Below are 23,849 nucleotides of genomic sequence, written 5' to 3' on the forward strand. Positions count from 1 at the left end.
TGAAAAAAAGAACTGGTCACCTCTTTTCTCATTAAAAAAAAAAGTCTCATCCCACACAGATTGCCCCAGAGTCCAGTGCCAGTATCATATTATGTTGGCACTCACCAATTCTTTTATGTTCTTTCAATAATATGAAGATCCCATACACAGCAACCAATAATCCTCACCCTCATCAAACCTCAACAATTTCCCCCACAACACACATGTACATACACCGCATTCACTACCAGATCTCCCCATGCTTTACCCATCCCCCCACTTCACCTCAGAGATGGCTCCTCATAAATGGACATATACCCACACATCCCTACATTTATATACAGCCCATCTGCAGACAAATTCCTCACTCCCACAGACATTCTACCACCATACTTACAAGCCACTGGTTGCATAAATCTATCATTCAATCAGGGCCGGTTTTAAGCCGATTTGACCGATTGCTCCCAATTGGGCCCCGCGCCTAGGGGGGCCCCGCACTAATGTTCCGTACTTCGTATGGAAATACGAATTCTCTTTGTTAACTAAAGTTTTTTTTAATTCGCCATCCGGATTTTTTTTTTAAACGAACATGTATAACCAAAGATCTTCTAGCAGAGCTCCACTATAGGATCTTTGTGTATAACAACCGCTGCACGGCCATCAGACACAAACAATGTGTTAACTAGTACTGTTAGCACTTCTTATCAGGAAGTACTTAACTCGTTGTTATACAATCATGTCATCAATGCATCCATCCGCCTTCCTCAGTAAATGTTATTGTGTTTTGAACAAGTATTAATAACGTCGTGTTCCTTTGAATAAAATTCACGCGGCGTCATTAATACTTGTTTAAAACACAATTACATGTAGATGTAATGTAGATCGATGACACGTTGAGAATTTCTTTAAACTCACCATCATGAGTGAGGGCCCCGGAGCGCGAGAAGGGGCTTCTTCCTGGTGTGCAGGTTAGTCATTCACCTACCGACCCACGTTGTGTCTCTTTGTGTTTTGCTCTCTCCCTCCCTCTCTCCCTCTCCCGCTCCCCATCTCGTCTCTCTCTAGCTCTCTCATCCTGTCGCCTCGGCATTCCCGGAATCATTGACGTTTAGCGGTAGACAAAAATGCTGGAGAAACTCAGCTGGTGAGGCAGTCGCCTGTCCCGCTGAGTTCCTCCAGCACTCTGTGTTTTTTGTTTGGCTCTGAAGTTGAAGGTGGCTCAACGGGACGCGCAAGGTCTCTGGGGAGAGGGTTGCGTTTCTGGTCGAGACCTTTCTTCAGACAATCACAACTAATCTCACCGACGAGAGTTCAGTTTAGTCTGAAGAAGGGTCTTCTCTCTAAAGTCGCTGCGCTGCCTGTCCTGCAGAGTTACTCCAGCTTTATGTCTATCTTCAATTTCAGAGAAATACAATTTCTCACGGGGGGCTTATAACGTCTCTAAACCCCTCTGGGACCCTCTGAACACCTCTAAAACTCCTCTAGCCCCCCTATTTCCCTCTATTCCCCTCTAAACAATTGTAAACACACCTGAACCCATCTGAAGCCCTCTAAACATCTTTAAACCGTTTAAACCCCTCTAAACTAGGAGGCTGCAAGGTGACTTGGATAGGCTGGGTGAGTGGGCAAATGCATGGGAGATGCAGTATAATGTGGATAAATGTGAGGTTATCCACTTTGGTGGCAAAAACAGGAAAGTAGACTATTATCTGAATTGTGGCCGATTAGGAAAAGGGGAGATGCAACGAGATGCAACGAAAAATGCTCACGGCAGACCAAACGTGTTAAACAGAAATTGGTCAGATATTGAGCTTTACACAGTGAGAAATCATGTGAAATAAGCACTGAATTTAATTTTAAATGAATGTACCTGCATGTTATACTGTTTAGTTTGGAGATACCACCAGATAGTCTGGTTGATACAACCAGATTAGTTTGGAGATACAACCAGATTAGTTTGGAGATACAACCAGATTAGTTTGGAGATACAACCAGATAGTCCACTGAGTTCGCACCAGCGATTTTTGTTACAGATTTGACAAATTTATTTGGCGGCCAATCAAACGCTGTCTCTAAGGGGGTTGCATCCAATCACCAACCAGCTTGCCTTAAAATTCCCGAAACTACACGAAATATAAACATACATAAATTTTTACTTTTCTAGAGTAGGGGCCCCGCCATCAGTTTTCTAATTGGGCCCCGCAATTCCTAGCACCGGCCCTGCATTCAATGAAGGAAACAACTCCACTGTGAGGCTTGCAATGTCAAACACTCCATTTGCAAACACTTCAGGCAAAGGTATCCCAAATCAGGGTCTGCCACAGAAGACACAAGGGACTCATGTCATGCACAAAGCTTGGATGGGCTGGTGCAGTGGAGCTCCTTCTCAAGGAGTTTGAAGCAACTGAAGCTTAAGGCAAAGGAACAGCTGAGGAGGTGTCCAGTCTCTGGTAGTATGTTGCAATAACTCAGACATCAAGGCATTTCAGACATCTTAAATTAAAGCAGCTTTTGCCTTCACAACTACAGGAAACAAACCACTCAAAATACAGTTCTCCGAGCAATAGTGTTTGACTGGGTCAACCATTAGTGTAGAGGTTAGTAGTCCACCTGTAGTGCATGTTTCGTTGACGTAAATATTTAATAATATTGTAAGGAATTGTAGGGTTTAGCCATTTAGCCCATCACACCTGTTCCATCATACAGTAAGACTATGACTGATCCTCTACCCCAGCCCCACTTTACTACATGGTCCAAGTTTCCCCAATTCCTTTAATTGCAATAAATAAGATGAGAATGATGCTTGATGTCCAATGTTGGTTAGCTGGTTTTGTCCAAAGCAGTGTCGTTCATCTAATGCAGCAGTTTTATTTGCTGCCTTTGTAAGTGTAAGGAGAAGATTTGTGATGTAGAGGTCGATGAGTATCACGGTCCTTTGGTTCCAGCTTTCCCAAAGGAAGCTTTCAAATGTAAAAATATGTTTCACCAGCTGTGATCACACCCACTCCAAAAGAAGTCGGTCGTGCACAGTAAATCAATGCAAACATTGGTCAATTAAAACACTGATCATAGCCCTTAATGATCAGAGTTGATATTGATTTGGATTAAGTATTCACTGGGCACTGAAGATGCTTCCTAATGGCCATTACTTGACTTGGGATATTGATTGATCCCACAGGTATTTAGAGGTTGCTGCCGCCACAACTTAGTAATACGCAAATTTTAATGTATTTTATTTCAGCCCAACCTGTTGAAAGAACAAGAGTACAGGAAGAAACAGCTGACAGATAGTGGAAGGATGTCCATAACACAGGGTGTGAGGGGTGAAAGCTGAGGCTGGATTGTACATTTCTTTGTGGGGACATTGCGGACAGGCATCTGGAACCATTGCTTACTGTGACCTAGAGACAGCTCAATGAGCATTAATTTATTCTTTGGGTTGTCCTTGCTCAGGTGGAAGAGTTTTTGAGGGGCACGAACTGAAACTGTACCCCCCTGGTCTAGTCCTCTCAGTGCTCTGGGCTGGGAGGCCTCAATTGTCACAGAATTGTGAGGTTACTTCAGTAGCTTCTGCTTGTGTAGATAATGGATTGGGAGGTGGGCATAATGTAGCACATAGAACAGTGCACCTCAGCTACCTCTGTAATGGGCTAGGTCCATGGGCTACCCCCAGTCCAGTATCATCCTTATCCATAACCATCATCAAACCTATGGAATTATCATCAATATTCCCAAAAGGTCTCCTATTGAAACTCCTATCACCTGGTCAAGCTCATCTCCCAGTACAAGGTCTAGCATGACCTCTTCACTGATTGGATTATTTATAAACTATTTCACAAAAACCTCTTGGATGTACCTAATAAATTCTGCCCCAAGTCAATATTTTGGAAATTACAGTCACCCACTACAACAACGGTTACTTTTACATTTACTGAATCTACATACATATCTGTTCCTCCATCTCCCTCTGGTTATTGGCAGACTTGTAGTACGATCCCATTATAGTCATTGCATATTACTTATCTCTGAGCTCCAACTATATTACCTCACTGGATGAGCCTCCACGATGTCCTCTCTAAGTGGCACTGTGGCATTCTCTCTGTCAGTAGTGCAACTCCCTCATCTTTCCATCGCTTATGAAACATATAAATTGAGCTGCCACAATCCTGCCTTTCTCTCAACCAAGTCTCTGTAATGGTCACAACATTGTCATTCCTTGCACTAATCCAAGCCCTAAGTTCATCTGCCTTCCCTCTCCTCTGACTCTGTCTGAAGAAGGATCACAAACCGAAACTTCACCTATTCCTTCTCTCCAGAGATGCTGCCTGACCCGCTGTTACTCCAGCATTTTGTGTCGATCCGGAACTCTGGGCCACTGAGGGTGTTCTTCCGACTCCGGAGTTCCATCATCCCGTGAGAGGGCCTGAACATTGGGCCGAGTGCGGAGGCCTTAATAGGCCCCGACCACAGGTGAACATAGAGGAAGTCGGCAGAACTTTTATTGCCTACCCTCACATTGGGAAACGTTGATTCCGCTGTGTGGGGATGTTCATGTTAAATTCTATTGTGTGTTGTGTTCTTTTTATTTGTATGGCTGTATGGCAACTCAAATCTCGCTGTCCCAATTGGTAGAGTGACAATAAATGTGAACGTGAACTTGTAAACTTGAACTTGAAACTTAATATGCCTTGTATTGAAATAAATACATTTCAGTCCCAACATGAGAAAAACATTTTTTACAAATAGAGTGGTGAATCTCTGGAATTCTCTGCCACGGAATGTAGTTGAGACCAGTTCATCCGCTACATTTAAGAGGGAGTTAGATGTGGCCCTTGTGGCTAAAGGGATCAGGGGGTATGGAGAGAAGGCAGGTACAGGATACTGAGTTGGATGATCAGCCATGATCATATTGAATGGTGGTGCAGGCTCGAAGGGCCGAATTGGCCTACTCCTGCACCTATTTTCTATGTTTCTATGATCATTAACCTGTCCTTCCATTCAGACTTCCTTGACTTGGTGGTTAATGTCTCACATTATATGCTTAAATATATTTGATACCTATTCTGGTATTTCTTGCAGACAACTCAAAAAAAGCATAATTACCTGTAACTTGCAGTTTTAATCAACCAGAGAGTCAGTTGGAAAATGGACTCTCTAGTTGAGAAAGAGTGGACATCACAGAAAATGTGCTCTTTTGTGTTGTCTGCAAGAATTCCCAGATCTGGTATCAAACATGTTGGCTATTTCAATATGCTGCTGGTTTTATATCCATTGTGATTAGGAGCCAATAAAACCAGCCATTCTGTACGCTGAACTGACTGGGATTCAGTGCAACCTAAGTTTTGGGTGTAAAAATGGGAGCTGTAGCTGTGCAGCAGCTTGCTGAATTTCAGAGTAACAGGCTGATTGAATAATAAGAATAAGAATAAGTTCATTGGCCAAGTATGTACACATGTTAGTTACTAATTGCGACACCAATACATGGTCCATTGTGAAAACATTTCCACTTACCCATGTCCAAAAGGAGAGATGAAGTAAAGGCAGCAGTGAACTCTATTGTCTACAATATTTTTCCTGTTCAGGCCACTCTCATCACGGAAGTATTGCTCAAACTGTTGGTCCAGGTAATCCGCAACTGGTTTCCAACTAAGAAGAAATGCAAACAAGTCAATTTACTAAATGCTATGCTGTGCTGGACAATCTCAAGTACATGTATTTTGTAACATGGGAGGCGATGGATAATGCCAATAGTTCTGTGTTTTGGGGATGAAGTGATGTAAACACCCATGTTGTTTTGGAAGCATCTCTGGTATCACTTGGGGAAGGTAAAAGGCAACTAGTATTCTTTTACAGGGAGAAGACATCAGTAGGACTAGATGACTAGGATGGTGAAGATCTTGGCTCTTTGTCATGTTACACAGGATCAGGCCAAGCTCATGGAAAGCTGAAGACATCAAGAGCAACATACTAAAATGAAGGGGTGATGTTATGGAAGGCTGATATTTATAACTTACCTTTAGAAACATTAATCTATTTTATGCGAATGGATTTGCCAACCAGAATGCAAATGTGAAAAATGGCAAGTCATGTGAAAGGTGTATCAGAGACACAAGTTCAGTGTCATTGATAATCACCTACTGTGGGACAAAGCAACATCATTTGGTTGGGGCTGGTATCAGTGACAGCCAAAAATGAAAGCGACCAAATTATAAACTCAGCATAATGTGGCTTTTTATCTCTGAATGTTTACTTATGTTCAAGAGGATAAACAGAATTGAATCTCATAACATTTTACCCCAACATACAGCCAATTTGCCCTCTTATAGGAGAAGCCCACTGATTTTGTGCTTGACACAGGCTCTGTAAATCATCCCCTCCCCACCTCCACCCTTAATGTTGTTTGCTCCAATTTTCCCACACTGACTCTAGTTTCCATTTTCATTTGAATTATTTATTACCAGACATTGCAAAGCACTGGGATCAGGTATTCAGAGCGCTCGGAGCGAACCCACGCAGGACACGGGGAAACGTACAAACTCCGTACAGTCAAGCACCCATAGTCAGGATCAATCCCGGGTCTCTGGCTCTGTAAGGCAGCAACTCTACTGCTGTGCCACCCTATTCCTCCCCTCAACCAAGGATGCCAAGAGTAACCACATTCCCCTTATAACTCAGTAGGGTCCAGCAACAGAACACAGACCCTCCCTTTCATGCAGTCAGCAGTCGAGCCAGTGTTACTTAATCTCACAAAGATATTTAAATTGAAGTATAAATCTTCAGCAGCCACTGTTACATACCATTCTTGGTTATTGACCGCATCACCAAATCCTGGTGTGTCCACAATTGTGAGCCGAAGACGGATTCCTTTTTCCTCAATTTCCACCGAATGCTTGGTGATTTCAACAGTCTGTGTGATTCTCTCTGGACAAAAACGAAGGCCGCATTGCGGCTGGTAAACCGTTAAATTCAAGGAAATGTTTTGTCATTCGCCATATCCCTGTCATTAGTCCCTCGATGAACACAAAGTGCTGGAGCAACTCTGAAGGTCAGGCAGCATCTCTGGAAAAATGGATAGGTGACGTTTTGGGCCGAGACGTCATCTATCCATGTTCTCCAGAGATGCTGCCTGACCTGCTGAGTTACTCCAGCACTTTGTGTCCTCTTGTGTATTAACCAACATCCGTACTTCTTTGTTTCTGAGTTATTCCCTTGATCTTTGTTAGATTGGAGGTAGTCATTAAATTCCTTCTCATTCCTCTATTGCTTTTTGGTTGCACGTACCAGAATAATAACAATACCATACTGAATTAGTGCTAATGTTTGCCAGAGGCCACTGGACATTGAGAAATTAAAATTGAACGTCTGGTTCCATAAAGGAATTTTCCTCAGTTTGTAACATAGAATTAGGCAGTGTGGACAAAGATTTATTCTACACCCGAGCCTATCCAAGAAATCTTGACATTGACAGTGTGCTCAAGACAGCTACTGTTTTCAAAAGTACAGTGCAAGTGTGATTGAAAAATAACAGATGTCCACTATATTTCCTGTTTCTGCACTCTCTTGGGAATTACTGGAAAAAACTCTAAAGAAAAGATTATTGCTCAGTTGGAAAGGCAGGGACTGATTCAGAGAAGTCAGTTGGTTTCCTGCAGTGGAGATAAATTTGGAGGAAGCCTTTGGAGGGGAGATAAGTAAATTGATGCAATCAGGGCAGTAAACATGGATTACATGGACCTTAGCAAGGCCTTTGAAGAGGTCCCATGTTGTAGGCTCATACACAAGGTTAAAGCACATGGGATCCAAGGTGTGTTGACAAACTGGATCCAAATTTGGCTTTGCAATAGGAGGGAGATGATATTGCTTGAGGGGAGGTTTCTTGACTGGAAATCTGTAACCAGTAGTGTTGGGATTCACTCTGCAATTTTTCTGGTTAGTCATATTGGTGTGTGACGAATTTTTACTGGTTGGAAAAATTGGAAAATTTACTGATGATATCAAAATTGGTGGAGTCGCAGATAGCAAAGAACGTTGTCTAAGAACACACAGTAGATCAGCTGGAAAGTCGGGTAAAATGGTGCTAGGTAAAATTTAATCCAGACAAGTGTGAGTTAATGCATTCTTGGATGTCAAATATTGGCAGGACATACACAGTAATTGAAGCGATCTTAGACCATTGATGTACTAAAGAGACTTTGAGGGGCTGGTTCATAGCTCCCAGAAAGTGGTGACATAGATACATAGGGTAGTGACGGATACCTGCCTTGGTTGGCTGAGGCATTGCGTAGAAGAGACGGAACGCCATGCTGCAACTGTACAAAACACTGGTTAGGCTGCCCTTGGAGTTCTACTGCCCTAGGCTGCCCTTGGAGTGCTGTGTACAGTCCTAGTCGCTGCACTCCAGGAAGGATGTGGCAACAGAAGAGATTCACCATGATGTTGCCGGGAATGGTGGGATCTAGTTACAGGGAGGGATTGCTTTATTCTCACTAGAGAATCGGACACTGAGGTGTAACCATATAGAGATTTATAACATTTTGAGTGGCATAGATGGGGCATTGTCATTTTCCCAGGGTATGGATGTCTAAAATTCGAGGGAATAGGTTCAAGGTGAGAGCAAAGAAATTTCAAGGAGATCCGAGGGAGGCTGGTGGGTAAACGGAACAAACGGCCAAAGGAGGTAGTAGAGGTAGATACAATTACAATGTTTAAAAGTCACCTGCACCACTACTTGGATATGGAGTAAAGGGCTATGAGATTAAATGTAGGCAAATGGTTTTAGTGTGGATAAGCACTAACGTTGGCATGGTGTAGTTAGGCTGGGTTAGGTACAAATGACCTATTTCCATGCTATTCAGCTCCACGAACCCATGATTTATAACTGACATTTGCCAAAGCTGTTGATTTGACTAAATATTAACTTTTTCATCCCCATTGATTCTCGAATACAAACTTTAATCAAAACTGGTTCCAGAAATAACAACTGGTGCAGCCCAACACTAACCTTCTGTGTCGAGGAAATCCTTCGCCTTGTACAAGTCAGTGAGGAAAAGGCTGTTGACCAGGGTTGATTTCCCAAGGCCCGATTCTCCTGCAAGGAAGCAGAATGTAGGTGGATCAGACATTTAGGACAAATGGTAAAGTTGGAAACAAGCTTCGGCCGTTCCCGAATCACAAGCACCCGATTTATGTGTATCCTTACAAAGGAACAAACTCCCATAATATTAAATTCAGAAGACTGACATAGGCACATACATTTGTTCTGACAACGGCAAAACTAGTTTCCACTTTTAGTAACTGCTCATTCTTATTATTCTTATGTGATTTTCATGCCATTCATTACAATCCTATGGATGAATGATGACCCTATCACTGTCTTGAGAGCAGTCAGTGTTACTATTGAAGAAGTACTATTGTGCATGAAGGTAGGCAAATCTCCAGGCCCTGATCAGATATATCTAAGTACATTGTGGGAAACTAGAGGAAAAATTGCGGGAGCCCTGGTTAAAATTTATGAGTCGTCCTTAAATACAGGAGAGGTGCCAGAAGACTGGAGGGTGGCAAATGTTGTGCATCTATTCAAGAAGGGCTGCAGGGGAAATGCTGGGAACTATAGGCCGGCGAGCTTAACATCGGAAAGTTACTAGAGTATTATGAGGGATAGATTATACAGGCATTTGGACGGGCAAGGGCTGACTAGGGATAATCAGCATGGTTTTGTACGTTGGCGGTTGTGTCTCACAAATCTGATTGAGTTTTTTGAAGATGTGACCAAAAAGGTTGATGAGGGCAGAGCTGTAGATGTTGTATACATGGATTTCAGTAAGGCATTTGACAACGTTCCGTATGGTAGGCTGCTCTGGAAGGTTAGATTGCATGGAATCCAAAGAGAGATAGCTGAAAGGATAGAAAATTGGCTTCATAGAGGAAGCAGAGGGTGATGGTGGAAGGTTGCTTCTCGGAGGCCTGTGACTAGTGGTGTGCCTCAGGTGTGGTTCAGTGCTGGGCGTGTTACTGTTTGTCATCTACATCAATGATTTGGATGAGAACATACAGGAAAAGATTAGCAAGTTTGCTGATGATACAAAAGTGGGTGGTTTTTCAGATAGTGAAGATGGTTGTGAAAGATTGTAGCAGGATCTGGATCGATTGGCCAGGTGGGCTGAGGAATGGTTGATGGAATTTAATACAGAGAAGTGTGAGGTGTTGCATTTTAGGACGTCCAACAAGGGCAGGACCTATACAGTGAATGGTAGGCCTCTGGGGAATGTTGTAGAACAGAGGGATCTAGGAGTGCAGGTGCATGGTTCCTTGAAGGTCGAGTCGCAGGTAGATAAAGTGGTCAAAATTTAGGTAGACCGCATTTAGAGTATTGTGTTCCATTCTGTGCACCATGTTATGAAAGATATTGTCAAGTTTGAAAGGGTTCAGAGAAGAATTACGAGGATGTTGCCAGGACTAGAGGGTCTGAGTAGGCTGGGTCTCTATTCCTTGGAGCGCAGGATAAGGGGTGATCTTATAGAGGAATATAAAATTATGAGACAAATAGATCGGGTAGATGCACAGAATCTCTTGCCCAGAGTTGGTGAATCGAGGACCAGAGGACGTAGGTTCAAGGTGAAGGGGAAAAGATTTAATAGGAGTATGACTGGTAACGTTTTCACACAAAGGGTGGTGGGAGTATGGAACAAGCTGCCAGAGGAGGTAGTTGAGGCTGGGACTATTCCAACCTTTAAGAAACAGTTAGACAGGTACATGGAGAGGACAAGGTTGTAGGGATATGGACCAAGCGCAGGGAGGTGAGACTAGTGTTGCTGGGACATATTGTTCAGTGTGAGCGTTGGGCCGAATGGCCTGTTTTCCACACTATCACTCTATGACTCTATCGAATTATTTTTGTGTAGTTTAGTTTAGAAATACAGCACGAAAACAGACCCTTCGACCAGCGATCCCTGAACATTAACACTACGCTACACACGCAGGGACAATTTTACATTCATATCGAACCAATTAACCTACAAACCTGTACGTCTTTGGAGTGTGGGAGGAAACTGAAAATCTCAGATAAAACTCCAGGGGAGAATGTACAAACTCCGTACAGATAATCACCCATAGTCAAGATCGAACCTGGGTCTCTGGCGCTGTAAGGCAGTAGCTCTACCGTTTTTGCCACCATGCCACCCTATTTCTAGTTTCTAAGTAAAGGACAAAATTAATCTATGGTCATCTGGAAAAATAAATCAATTTTGCTTCAGGCCAGCCTGAATGTCTTCAACTAACTTCAAATATCCTTTGTTTTCCCTCTCTCTCCATCCCCTCCTCCTTCCCAGTTCTCCCACCGGTCTTACTGTCTCCGACTACATTCTATCGCTGTCCCGCAAACTCCCCCGACATCAGTCTAAAGAAGGATCTCGACCCAAAATGTCACCCATTCCTTCTCTCCATGCTGCCTCTCCCGCTGAGTTACTCCAGCTTTTGTGTCAGCCTGTATGACTTCTGTTTCATTTAAATTATTGAGTTCCACGTCTCCCATATTTAAAGAGTTCTCTCTCTCTCTCCCGTGCTTCTACATCTTATCAAATAGGCCTGTGCACAAAACTAGTACTAACTGAACATGGATCCTGTATTCAAATTAATGCCCAGAGATTATAGGTTGAATGAAAACCAGGAATTTAATTTGCACGGGATTGTTGAACAAGTGACCTCACTCTAGGATTTAATTTAGTTCTGCGTTCAGAATTTACATTTTTTTACATTTAAATTGTCGTGGCTTTTATAGATTTAGTCAACATTTAATAAACTACCTGTGAACCCAGGTGGTAATTACTGTTAGCAAAGGTCGATTCAGTAAATGAGTAATTTGCATGGGTTTAATGATGTACATAAGAAAAATAGATTTTGTTCACACAGTGAGGTGTTGGTCACTCAGAGGGCAGTTTAAATGGACAGCTGATCGTCTCAAAGCCGTGAATTTGGTCAGTGTGGAAATTCGGCGCAGAGAGTAGATGTGTTATTTTATAGCTTCAATATTTATAGTGACTTGTTTTTATATTCAGCTAAGAAGTATTTGGATTTTGCTTAATGCTTAGTGCAAACCAATGTGCTTTTCCTAAAACTTACAACAGAATAAAAGTAGATACAATCCATATATTGTATTTAATAGATTGGGGTGGCAGGTGGAAGGGCAAACCATATGGGGGCAGTTTGTGTCACCAGAGTCCATTCCTGGGATTGATCAGGAATAAGCAGGCTCTGCTCATGGGGGTGTCACAGCGTAACTAGGGTTGGCTCAGCGGGGGTGTCTCACAGTAACTAGATCTCTTCATGGGGGCCGGCCATAGCGTAACCAGTGTCTATTCGTGGGGGGAGTCACATTGTGATTGCAGAGCAACCAGGATTTATTCTTTGGGAAGTGGGAACTGAGATCTTTGGGACGACAGATGGCACAATGGGCTAAGTGTTCTGCTGGCAACTGGAAGGTAGCCGGTTCGAATCCCGCTTGGAGTGCATACTGTCGTTGTGTCCTTGGGCAAGACACTTCACCCACCTTTGCCTGTGTGTGAATGTGTGTGAATGTGTGTGAGTGATTGGTGGTGGTCGGAGGGGCCGTAGGCGCAGATTGGCAGCCACGCTTCCGTCAGTCTGCCCCAGGGCAGCTGTGGCTACAGAAGTAGCTTACCACCACCGAGTATGACTGAGGAGTGAATGAATAATGCGATGTAAAGCGCCTTGAGTATTAGAAAGGCGCTATATAAATCCCATCCATTATTATTATTATTATCTTCCGCCACTATATCTGCAGTTCATTCCTGTCTCTTGAGGGGGAACTTTGGTTCAGAGTTGTTCAGCTGGAGTTGCATACATGATGGTGCAACAAGGGAGAGGAGGGTCACATACAGTTCAAATCAGGTGGTAGCTGCATTTAGGCAGTGATCAGCATCAACAAATCAGCAGTAATGGCATTGAGGATGTTGTGATACCGGAGCTGCAGCCTTTGACCTAGTCCTGCAAAGGTATAGATGCTTAGAAGGCAGTGGGGAGGATGGGAAGTTTGACCACAGCCAATATGGTCCAGAAGACCTTTTGAGAGGGCTTGTAAACATGAAGGTGGTAGTAGGGAACATACAGTCACAGGAACTCATTATTCTTTGCAGGCCAGATTTGTTCAGGCCATATTTATATCTTAAGCTTATTCAAAATTAATCCATTGATGGGGTTTATTTCAAGTCTATTATTAATCAATGATCAAATTCAGGTTACAGATCTACTGATCAAATGAGGCCTTTATACAGGTTACAGATTTACTGGACTTTTTTTCTAGGTTAGATTTATCCAACATCTATTGTACTGGCCCGGTTTATTTATCACCTAATTTCCATGGTCTCTATTTTTTAACATTGCAAAATACAGTACAGGATTGTTTGAGGTCAGTATGATATTTCATTTATTACAACTGACAAACAGGATGCAATGATCAAACTGCAACAGTAACAAACTCTGAGCAAAAAAAAGTGCAAGAGGAACCCAGTGGGCAAGGCAGCATCTGTGGAGGGAAATGGACAGATGACGTTTCAAGGCAGAACCCTTCTTCTGAGTAGAGGGGCACAAAGCTGGAAAGAGAGGTAGGGGTGGGAAAGCTGGCAAGTGATAGATGGATAATAATGCCATGTGGAGGGGGAGCGGGGTGGTAGGTGGAGAAAGTGACAAAGGCTAGGGGTGAAAAGGAGACCAAAGGGTATTAAATGAGGAAAGAAGAGGAAGAGTGAAATGTAGAGCAGGGAGGGAGGGATGTGCATGGAAGGGAATGGAGGGAGGATAAAGAGTAGAAATGAAAATGGGGAACCAGTGGGGGGGGGGGGGGGGGGGGGGGAGGAGACGAGTGTAAGGAGGAGTGGAATTTGCTGGCAGAGTGATTGTTAGTGCTGATGTTGATGAAAACAATGAGTTCTGCACGGGTGCAGGAGGCAGGCCGATGCCATCGTCAATGTAGTGGAGAAGGGATTGGGGAATGGTGCCATCTTACGTTTGTAACAAATTATTATTTTACCTGCCACCAAGAGTGTGAAATCAAACCCTTTCTTGACGGACTTGCGATGAACCTGGTTGGGTAACGTCGCAAAGCCAACATACTCTTTCTCCTGGTTCTGTGGAAGTAAGTAGGGAGAGTTTGCTCACCAAGTCACATGTTAAATCAGTCCATCATTACATGTGCTGTTTAACATCCAGTCATCCATTTGTCACCACAGCGCTGCTGATTCTCCTGGAGCCAAACCCTTTGCTTGACCTTCATTCCTCTTTCCACCCTCCTCACTTCCCACATTTTAACAATGTCATAATTTTCATTGTTCTTTTGGGTTTTATTCCTTTCATGAATTTTTCAAACGTCCTTTTTCTGATTTTTACAGCCACCCCCCCCCAATTGCTTTTAAATGGGATTCTTTCTTCCTGTGGTACACAAAAATGCTGGAGAAACTCAGCGGGTGCAGCAGCATCTATGGAGCGAAGGAAACAGCCTATTTCCTTAGCTCCATAGATGCTGCTGCACCCACTGAGTTTCTCCAGCATTTTTGTGTGCCTTCGATTTTCCAGCATCTGCAGTTCCTTCTTAAACACATAAATTATTTCTTCCTGTGCTGATTTCCCTGCTGGATTCTGAATTTGCCTCTCGTACAGGGTCCACTCATTCCCATACTCCCACACCCTGCATGGCCATTCCCACACTTTCACTGAGATATTCCCAATCCCAGTTATGGTCCTTTCCCGGCTTCTTGAATCACATCTGCCCTTCATTGTACTCAGTTTACTTTTTACTCTCCTCTTCCTACACTTCATGCTGCTGTTATTTTCCTTTTCTTCATTGTCACAAGCTCTTCAAAAAGCTGAATTAGTCGAAGATTCTGTTGTCTCCTCACCCATTAACATGTTGACTATATTGCATGCATGAAGAACCTCCATTTTTAAAATTCCCATTTCATTTTCAAATCCCCTCATCAACCCTTTCCTCCCCACCTCTAACTTTTTCCAACCCTGAAAGGCCCAGGCTCCTGCAATTCCAGTCTCTTGATCACTCCCAAGCTTATCTCCTCTACTATTCTGTGGATGCTTTCAGTTTCCATAGTCCTCAGCTTTACAATTCCATCCCTTAATATCTCCTCTGCTCTGGTCTGTATTGGGACAATGAGCTTATGGCTTTTTGCCCTTATATCTCTGTACAATGCCTTGTCAAACCTAGATGACATCACTACTTTAAAGATGGGCTAAAAATCACGATTTTCCCATTTTTGCTTTGCCTTCCATTTATCTTGGTTTCTCAGTGTTTTTTTGTTGTTAAAGAAAAGCATCATACATGTTTTGTTCCCTCTTTATTCAGTTGTCAAGTCACATTTTTAGTGACTTGGTTAACATCATAATGGAGACAGATAGGCCTGAAGGGAGTGTATACTGAAGGTGCAACAAAAAAAGCTGTTTCACTTCAGGCCCGTGCATCCTGCTTCTATCCTCTTCCCATGAAGTTTAAGATATCTTAAGCACAGATAAAAAATAAAAATGGTCCATACTTACGCAGGGATGAAAGCATAGAGAAAGCTCAAGCAAAGAAAACGTGGTCAGCATTGCATGTTTAAATAAATACCACAAAGTAACATAATCCTATTATGGTTATTTATAAAGGCAAATACAATTTATAATAGTTATATTGCAATCATCATCCTGTAATATTATTCTGTCAAAAATACCATACATTCAGAAAGTATTCAGACCCCTTCACTTTTTTCCACATTTTGTTACATTACAGCCTTATTCTAAAATTGATTAAATTCATTTTTTCAATACACACAATACCTCATAACATTTTTAAACACCTGTTTTTGCTTTTTTATTATGGGGTACTGTGTGTAGATTGATGATTAAAGTGAATACTTTCTGAATGCACTGTATATCTATGAAGTTTGGGCACAGAACTGAGGGCATAATTTTGTGTTTGCAATCTTCCACATGCCAATGCAAGCTTAAATATATAAATGAAAGAAACAAAAAAAAATGAAGACAGGAGTGGTTCTTGTGTCCCCTTGAACTTATTCCGCCATTCAACAAAATCATGGCTCCTCTGATTTTTAAACTCTGCCTCCCTGAACCCATAACCCCGGAATCAAAAGTAGCCCAAAAATGTCTGCCATAAATATAATTAAGCATTCACTATCTGGGGTGGCAATTTCCAAAGATTCACGGCTTCAAAGTACAAGTACTTCCATAATCCCATGACTATGCCATTTGGTTCTAGACTGGGTGTTGCTGGGACGTGCATCTGGGGAGATACGAGATATTGTAGACCAATTGTGAAAGTCAGTCAGTCACACAATCACTGTGAATGAGAAGATTAACCTGCAACTTTCCTCAAAATACCAGACCAATAAAGGATGGCATCTAAAGTTAACTCTGAAACACGGCTCAGCCATCTAATGTTTAAGGGTCTTTATACATCACCAGTGAACATATCCAATGGTTTCAGTGCATGTGGACCACACATTCAGAGGGGATTTGATAAATTCTCTGATACACTACACACACACTCAGTACACATGTACATACTGTACACATGCACACACACACACACACACACACAAAGCACCACACAGTGTTCAGTGATTTGGTTTTAGATAAAATTCACTCAGTGTCAGAGTGATACAGTGTGGAAATGGACCTTTTGGCCCAACTTGCCCACATCGGCCAACTTGTCCCAGCTACACTAGTCTCACCTGCCTGCAATTGGTCCATAACCCTCCAAACTCATCCTATTCATATACCTGTCTGTTACTTATGTTCTTATATTTATCATTATTATGTTATTATGCACTCCTGGTACATACAACCACAGAAATTCAAAGAGCATTTTAATACATTTATCAACGTATGTTAATAGTGCCTTCCTATCACAGTTTATTATCATCACATCCTTGTGGTTTACCTTTGCACACCAATACTGTACGGCTGTTGGCACCAAGCCTTTGTGTCAATGATCTGGGTCAAGAAACTGGTTCACCTTATTTGCTGCGCTAAACATTGTTGCACATAGACCACATGGTAACTTGCATTCCACTCAGAAACATACTGCTTGTATGTATTCAGAGACTGATAGACACACACATGCCTTACTCACCCTACACATCCATATTCTCCTACCCCACGCCTTAACCCTCACGCTATCCTCGCCATTCTATCTCTTCAGCCCCCCCCACCCAGAGGTAATGTCCACAAAGGTTCAGTGGTGGAACACTTTATTTAATGTCCTTCCCTTAAGCTAAGTGAGTGAGAAATAAGAGGGAGGTCATCTGAATGGGAGAGGAATGTTCAAGTCCATCTCCTCACGAGGCTGAAGAAAATGATCTTACATGGGCAGATGGGCCACTGAAGCTCAACCACCTCATAGATTGATGCCATCTGAAATGTGCCAGGCATGCTCACTAACATTGTTTTGTTGCAATTACAACATCAGACAGACATCTTCATACCTCTGTGTGCTGCAGTAATATTTATTACACAGCTGGTTGAGGTGGGAATTATATGTGCAATTTTATACTCTTTTGGCCTTGTGGGGCATGATATCTGGATATTCTATCTCCACAGGTGGTTGTGACATCATTAGAAATGTTTCCTGACTGCAGCCAGACATGTTCAACATGTTCAACCTTAGGGAGAATGAGCTGCCAGGAATATTCCACGGCTGGTACTGCCTGGATGGGGAGATTGCGAGGGAGGGGGATAAGGACTACCCTCTAGTTTCCTGACTTCTTGTGCCAACAGGAAATGTACCAGGGTTGCTCAGTACGAGCAAACGACCGGAGCCATGCAAGTAGCAGAATCATGGTGGAAATCACCACAACAGGCGATTCTGGAGCCTTGGTAGTCTGGGGCCTCTCTGTAGCATTGCCCAATAGATGCTGCACAACGTGGCCACCAGAATGTAGATTCAGGAGGAAGAGCAGCCAGGAGACCCAGAAGCTGAACATCAGGAGGCACAAGCAGACTCAAGCAGGACAACAAACAGACCAACTAAAGGAAGTCGCGGCAAGTCACCAACAACCTGATATTCCAGAAGTGGAGCGGAGGTAAGCACTGATCACACAGGTAGTAAAGGAACCATTGATACACTGTTAAAAAACATAGAATACAGCACAAGACCAGCTCCTTCAGTGTACATATCCATGCCAAACATGATGCCGAGAAACTATTCATCTCCTCCTGCACGTTCCATGTTCCTCCATTCCTTGCATATCAATGTGCCTGTCAAAAAGCTTTTAAATATCACTATCATATCTGCCTCTGTCAATACTATTGACAGCATCTGCCAGGCACCGGCCATTCTGCATAAAATAGTGACATGCACATCTTCTTTAAACTTTGCCACTCTCACCTTAAAGCTAAGATTAAAGCTCTCAAATGCCTTAAATCTTCACCCTGAGGAACAAGGTTCTATCGACACCTCTCATAATTTATATACTATCAGGCCTCTCTCAATTTACGATGTTCCAGTGAAAACAATCCAGGTTTGTCCAAACTCTCCTCATAACTAATACCCTCAAATCCAAATAGTAATCCAGTAAACCTCTTCTACACCCTCTCCATCAGCCTTCACATCCTTCCTGTAATGGTTCAATCAGACAGCACACTATACTCTAAATGCGGCCTAACCAAAGTCCTACAAATCTGCACTTATATTCAATGTCCTGACCAATGAAATCATGCCATAAGCCTCCTTTACCACTCAAATTGTGTTGCCACTTTCAGGGAGCTATGGACTTGTACCCCAAATGCCTGTGTACATCAAGGCTGCCAACATTGGGTGAGAGTTGAGAGTGAGAAATCTGGACCCACCCTACAACCATGTCTATGACAAGCTACCACCTAGTCGACGTCAAGCTACGACAAACTACGTCGACCGGCGACACAATTCCTTGCGAATTGGGTCGTCCACCTACGACCACACAGGCGACAACTTACGACAACCAAAGTCAATTTACGTTCACCCACGACAAGATACGACAAGCTACGACCCTGTCGGTGACAACTGAATTGCTTGCACTTTATGTGCAATGTGACGAATAAAACTGATTGATTGATTGATTGATTGATTAAAGATGTCAAATTCTGTGTTCAACGTGAGAGTGTGACAATTGCGTGAGTCTCACGCTCAATGCGTGAGAGTTGACAGCGCTGCTGTACATCAATGCTGTTAAGGGACTTGCCATATTCTTAAGAGCCTTAACATTCACCAATCCAGACAAAGTGAGTTTCTCTATGCTTCAATCCTTAATGCCAACATGGTTAATCAATGATTACTAAGAAAACCTGACAACACTTTATAATCCCTACCTTATTTATAGCTGGTTGATTGTAACACATCAGTGAATGAATTCCCTGATCCAAGTACTACAATGACTCACTACAACTGCTTTCACTGGTTTCCAGCTCATTCTGCTTTTGCTTGAATGAATGCAGATACTAACACCTGGAGAAGATCTGGTCACCTCCAGCCAGGACTTTCCAATTGAGACCTTAGGAATCTCCAGTCCCATCCTGGCACAGAGGACTTGGCTCTGCATTTCATAAGTTCATAGGTTATAAGAGCAGAATTAGGCCACTTGGCCCATCAAGTCTACTCTGCCATTCAGTCATGGCTGGTCTATCTTCCTCTCTCTTAACCCTATAACCCCTGATTTACCTTACTGATGACAATGGCCAGACTTCTATCACTAAATCAGGGACCATCTCCCTCTCCCTTGAAGCCATTGTCTTTCCCATAGCAGCCACATCTGATGCTGCTGCTTTATTGTCAACGGGATTATGCTTTTAAGGGCTGGTGTCCTTCTCTGTTTGCTGCATTACAAGGCATAGTGAGGTGTACAAGCATGAATGAGGTCCAATCAACAAATGTTACTGGAGTAAACACACTAATTTCTTTTCTGAGGCAGGTTGAGGAAGGATCTCGACCCGAAACGTCGCCTATTCATTCGCTCCATTGATGCTGCCTCACCCGCTGAGTTTCTCCAGCATTTTTGTCTACCTTTGATTTTTCCAGCATCTGCAGTTCCTTCTTAAAAATTTATTTTCTGAAATGTTTTGGCTATTATCACCATGTTTGTTTAAATGGAATATCCAAAAGGGACTTGTCCATAAATGCAGCACTGGCTTTGTGTATCAAAAAAAAGAACAGAATCCAATTTCAAGATGAACATCTTTCAGATCAGAAGAATATATTACGCTGGTCAGACAAGTGGTGAAGTTGGTGTTTAGAGGGCAATGTTTCATTTAGTATGGCGGTTGATGTAATGTGCCATGGTTTAACTAGTCCAGGCTCTACCTGTTGATCACAGAGGGTGTTTTTTAAATAAAAAGGATTGCCCTATATTTTGTACACAAGCCAGTGTGCTTTAAGAAGGATGCCATTAATCATCCTTTCAAAACATTGGAAAGTGATATTGGATTCCCCAAACACAAAAATCATGCACAGCAATTGCAGAGAACCCATAGTAAATGTGTGGATTTTAATGAGACAAGTATCATTTGAATAGGAGCTCTTTCAGTTGACATGCTACCATCATTATTATTATGTATTCAGAATGGAAGCATCTCATTCTTGATGGTAGTCTGCCCTCTCTTCTTTTCCCTCCAACTGGAGCGACAGAATGAGAACCACCACAATTTCAACCGAGGCATCACATAACAACATTTAAAATATCTTGTATATGAACTCAAGCACTTAGAGTATATGTGACCTCAGATTTCACATTACCCATCTGTGTGGTACAAGAAGAAGTAATTTGTTCAGCCTTGTTGATGTTGCTTCTTTTGCGGTGTTATGGAGTGGCTCAGAAGAAATGAATGGAGGATTTATTATGATCACGTTACCATTCGTATCAAATCAAGAAATATGTTTAGACAGAAAGGAATGCTTATTATTGCAACTTTTAGAATTGTGGTACCATTAATTACCAAGAAACTCAACTGCTAGATACTGAGATTTTCAGCATTACGGAATAAGAACACTACTACTGCACATGTTACTGTTCATGTGCAAGCATTTCTAGGGATAGATTATAGAGTTCTGAACTGTGCATTAATAAAGTAAAACAGTTACCTCAAACTGTCCAAAAATTTAAAAACAAACCAGCAAATATAAAATATAATCAAATTATTGGGTTTTGGAGCAATTTGCCAGGACATGGATCAACGTACAAATCTAGACTTGAGGGTCGACACTTCTACCATGGATTAATTTAGTTAATCACAGCTAGAACTTTTTGATCTTTAAACATTACCTCAGACGAGTCATACGGGTCCAATTTTCCAAAAGGACTCTTTGGCCTGGATGTGGAGTTATGTGACATCGACTCAATAGTAACTAGAAGACCATCGGACCGTTGCGTTTGGAATGGCTGTTGCCAGAACTGGTCTCTCTCTACATCTGACGTTCCTGGTGAATTTGAATTCAACGTTTCTGATATTCCAGGTTTGATCTCTAAGTTTTCCTGGTATATTACATTTATTGGAGAATTCCCTTGGATAACACACACAGGGAATTTTTCATTGCCGTTCTCCTTCATTATCCATTCTACTTCAGAGTCATCGGAGTCTTCCTTCAGAAAATGTGCAAGCTAGCGAGGAAGATGGTTGCAACCATGGTCACATGATGACCAGAGGTTATGAGAGAAAAAAAGGAGAAAAGCATATTATGAAAGGATGAAATAAAAAAAATCTTACACTGAACCAAAGTCATAAATAAACAATACGAATAGTAGCGGATACCAAACATTAAACTGGTTAAACCTCAACCAAAATAATGATTTGCCATGAATCTTGACTAATATGCCCCTCCAATCAAAGTGTCTATAAGCATTACACTCACCGTTACTGTTAAATGAAAGACAACATGCTTAGTTGTTTATCTGGAGTGACACCAGGCTATTTACCATACCTTTCTATTACACTGAAGTAGAAATCGTTCTCTATTAATAAACTTGTTCATAACTGTAAACTTATAAAACCATGATCCTAAACTTCCTGTTATAATGCTTACATGGCTCTCAAGATATGAAATCGCCTTTATTTAACCCCCAAAGATTGATAGAATTGTGGTCACACTTCTGAACGTGTAGTAAGCAATTTCCTGGAAGGCACCTTCAAAGTTTTAGTATCAATCATTGAAACACTTCTCCACATAGTTGGTAACAATCACCATCAGTGAAACATTAACGCGGGTACAAGTGGTCCGTGGTCATTTCCAGAATGCCGAGTTAATTGATGTCAGGGAGCAGCATTTTGGTTTCACCGCTGAGCTCAGCTGAGACGTGAAAAATATGACTACCTGGCTTCCTGTTTCTTACAGCAAGAATATCAGGAAATGCTTCCACATGGTCATGGTAATTAAATTGTACACCCCTAAATTAGTGGAAATCCTTATATTTATTAAGAAGCTAATAGGATGCTGCAATGAGATGAAGAGAGAACCAAATGGAAACTTTCTGGATAGATGAATGAGCAAAACTGCTTTTGTCATTCATAGTTAATGACGTTGTGGTGTTGTGTGAAAGAATGTGTACATGGTCAGGTGAGGAATACTTGCAGCTTGAATACAATATATGGCCCACTTGCCTGCTAAAGTTCACGGTTTATCACATTGACTTAAAGCATTGAAGGTTGGGTGACTTCAGCAGCATAAAGGACTCAACTGGAAAAAGTGCCATTAATTTTCCATCAACCATTAATTATGCATACTAATGGCCCCATATAGCTTTATGAATTAACAAATTAACTCCAGCTGTGGTCTAAGTAAGTATTTCTCACTATGATAACTTCAGTAGCTGCAACTCCCAGTTATAAACCATTCTCAGGTTTCATTAGGATTCCAACTATAGTCACAATTCAGATTTCTGCCCTCGGAATGGGAATTCCAATGAGGTGTGAGCTGAGGAAAGGTTTGTCGGTCATTTCGTGGAATATCCGAGGGAGGCCAAGAGTATAAATGAGTTCAAATTCTCCCTTACCTTATTTCCCTATAGTTCTTACAACTTATTCTCTTCCAAACACCCAGCAAGTCCTCTTTTGGATCTCCTGCCATTTATTTACCTTCTCTGGGGTAATTTGAAATATCCAATTCAACCTACAGGCATGGATTGGGGATCCTGGAGAAAAGGCAAGCATTTAACAGAAACCCCTGTAGTCTAAGGGAGAATGTGCAAACTCAAAAAGACAGCACCCGAGGTCAGAATTGAACATTTGAGAAAGAAGCGGCAGCACTAACTGCTTTGCCACTGTGTCGCCCAGATGTCTGTACATCATAATCTAATAAAAACAGACAAAAATGATTTATTATATTAAACACCTTTTTACTTTCCAAATGCAAATAATGTAAAGGTACGATGATTATTCAATATAGGAGCGGCACAATGGCGCAGTGGTAGAGTTGCTGCTTTACAGTGCCAGAGACTTAGGTTCGATCCTGACTATGGGTGCTGTCTGTACGGAGTTCGCATGTTCTCCCTGTGACCACGCGGTTTTTTCTCCGGGTGGTGAGTGTTGAGTCTGTGGAATTCTCTGCCTCAGAGGGAGGTGGAGACGGGTTCTCTGGATGCTTTCAAGAGAGAGCTAGATTTGGCTCTTAAAAATAGCGGAATCAGGGGATATGGGGAGAAGGCAGGAACGGGGTACGGATTGGGGATGATCAGCCATGATCACATTGAATGGCGGTGCTGGCTCGAAGGGCCGAATGGCCTGCTCCTGCATCCATTGTCTATTGTCTCCGGTTTCCTCCCACACTCCAAAGACGTACAAGTTTGAAGGTTAACTGGCTTTTGTAAAAAAATTGTCCCTTCTGCGCA

General features: G+C 42.2%; 1 protein-coding gene across 11 annotated transcripts in view; it reads right to left on the reverse strand.

Annotated features, from left to right (window-relative positions):
- Nucleotides 1–23,849, reverse strand: part of LOC116988982 (septin-5-like) — a 79,765-nt gene that overhangs the window by 21,435 nt on the left and 34,481 nt on the right. For 4 of the 11 annotated variants that reach the window (XM_033046066.1, XM_033046069.1, XM_033046064.1 and 1 more), the window contains 6 exons: nucleotides 21,291–21,626; nucleotides 16,172–16,279; nucleotides 14,024–14,114; nucleotides 8,981–9,067; nucleotides 6,777–6,900; nucleotides 5,491–5,625 (listed from right to left, as the gene is read on the reverse strand). In XM_033046066.1, the coding sequence (XP_032901957.1) occupies nucleotides 5,491–5,625; nucleotides 6,777–6,900; nucleotides 8,981–9,067; nucleotides 14,024–14,114; nucleotides 16,172–16,279; nucleotides 21,291–21,626 (881 nt within the window). Of the gene's footprint in view, nucleotides 1–5,490; nucleotides 5,626–6,776; nucleotides 6,901–8,980; nucleotides 9,068–14,023; nucleotides 14,121–15,537; nucleotides 15,604–16,171; nucleotides 16,280–21,290; nucleotides 21,627–23,849 lie in introns of those variants that run through there. The other 7 variants (XM_033046073.1, XM_033046075.1, XM_033046074.1 and 4 more) reach the window with 4 other exon arrangements.

The sequence above is a fragment of the Amblyraja radiata genome, chromosome 28 (assembly GCF_010909765.2).
Source record: "Amblyraja radiata isolate CabotCenter1 chromosome 28, sAmbRad1.1.pri, whole genome shotgun sequence".
Lineage (NCBI taxonomy): Eukaryota > Metazoa > Chordata > Chondrichthyes > Rajiformes > Rajidae > Amblyraja > Amblyraja radiata.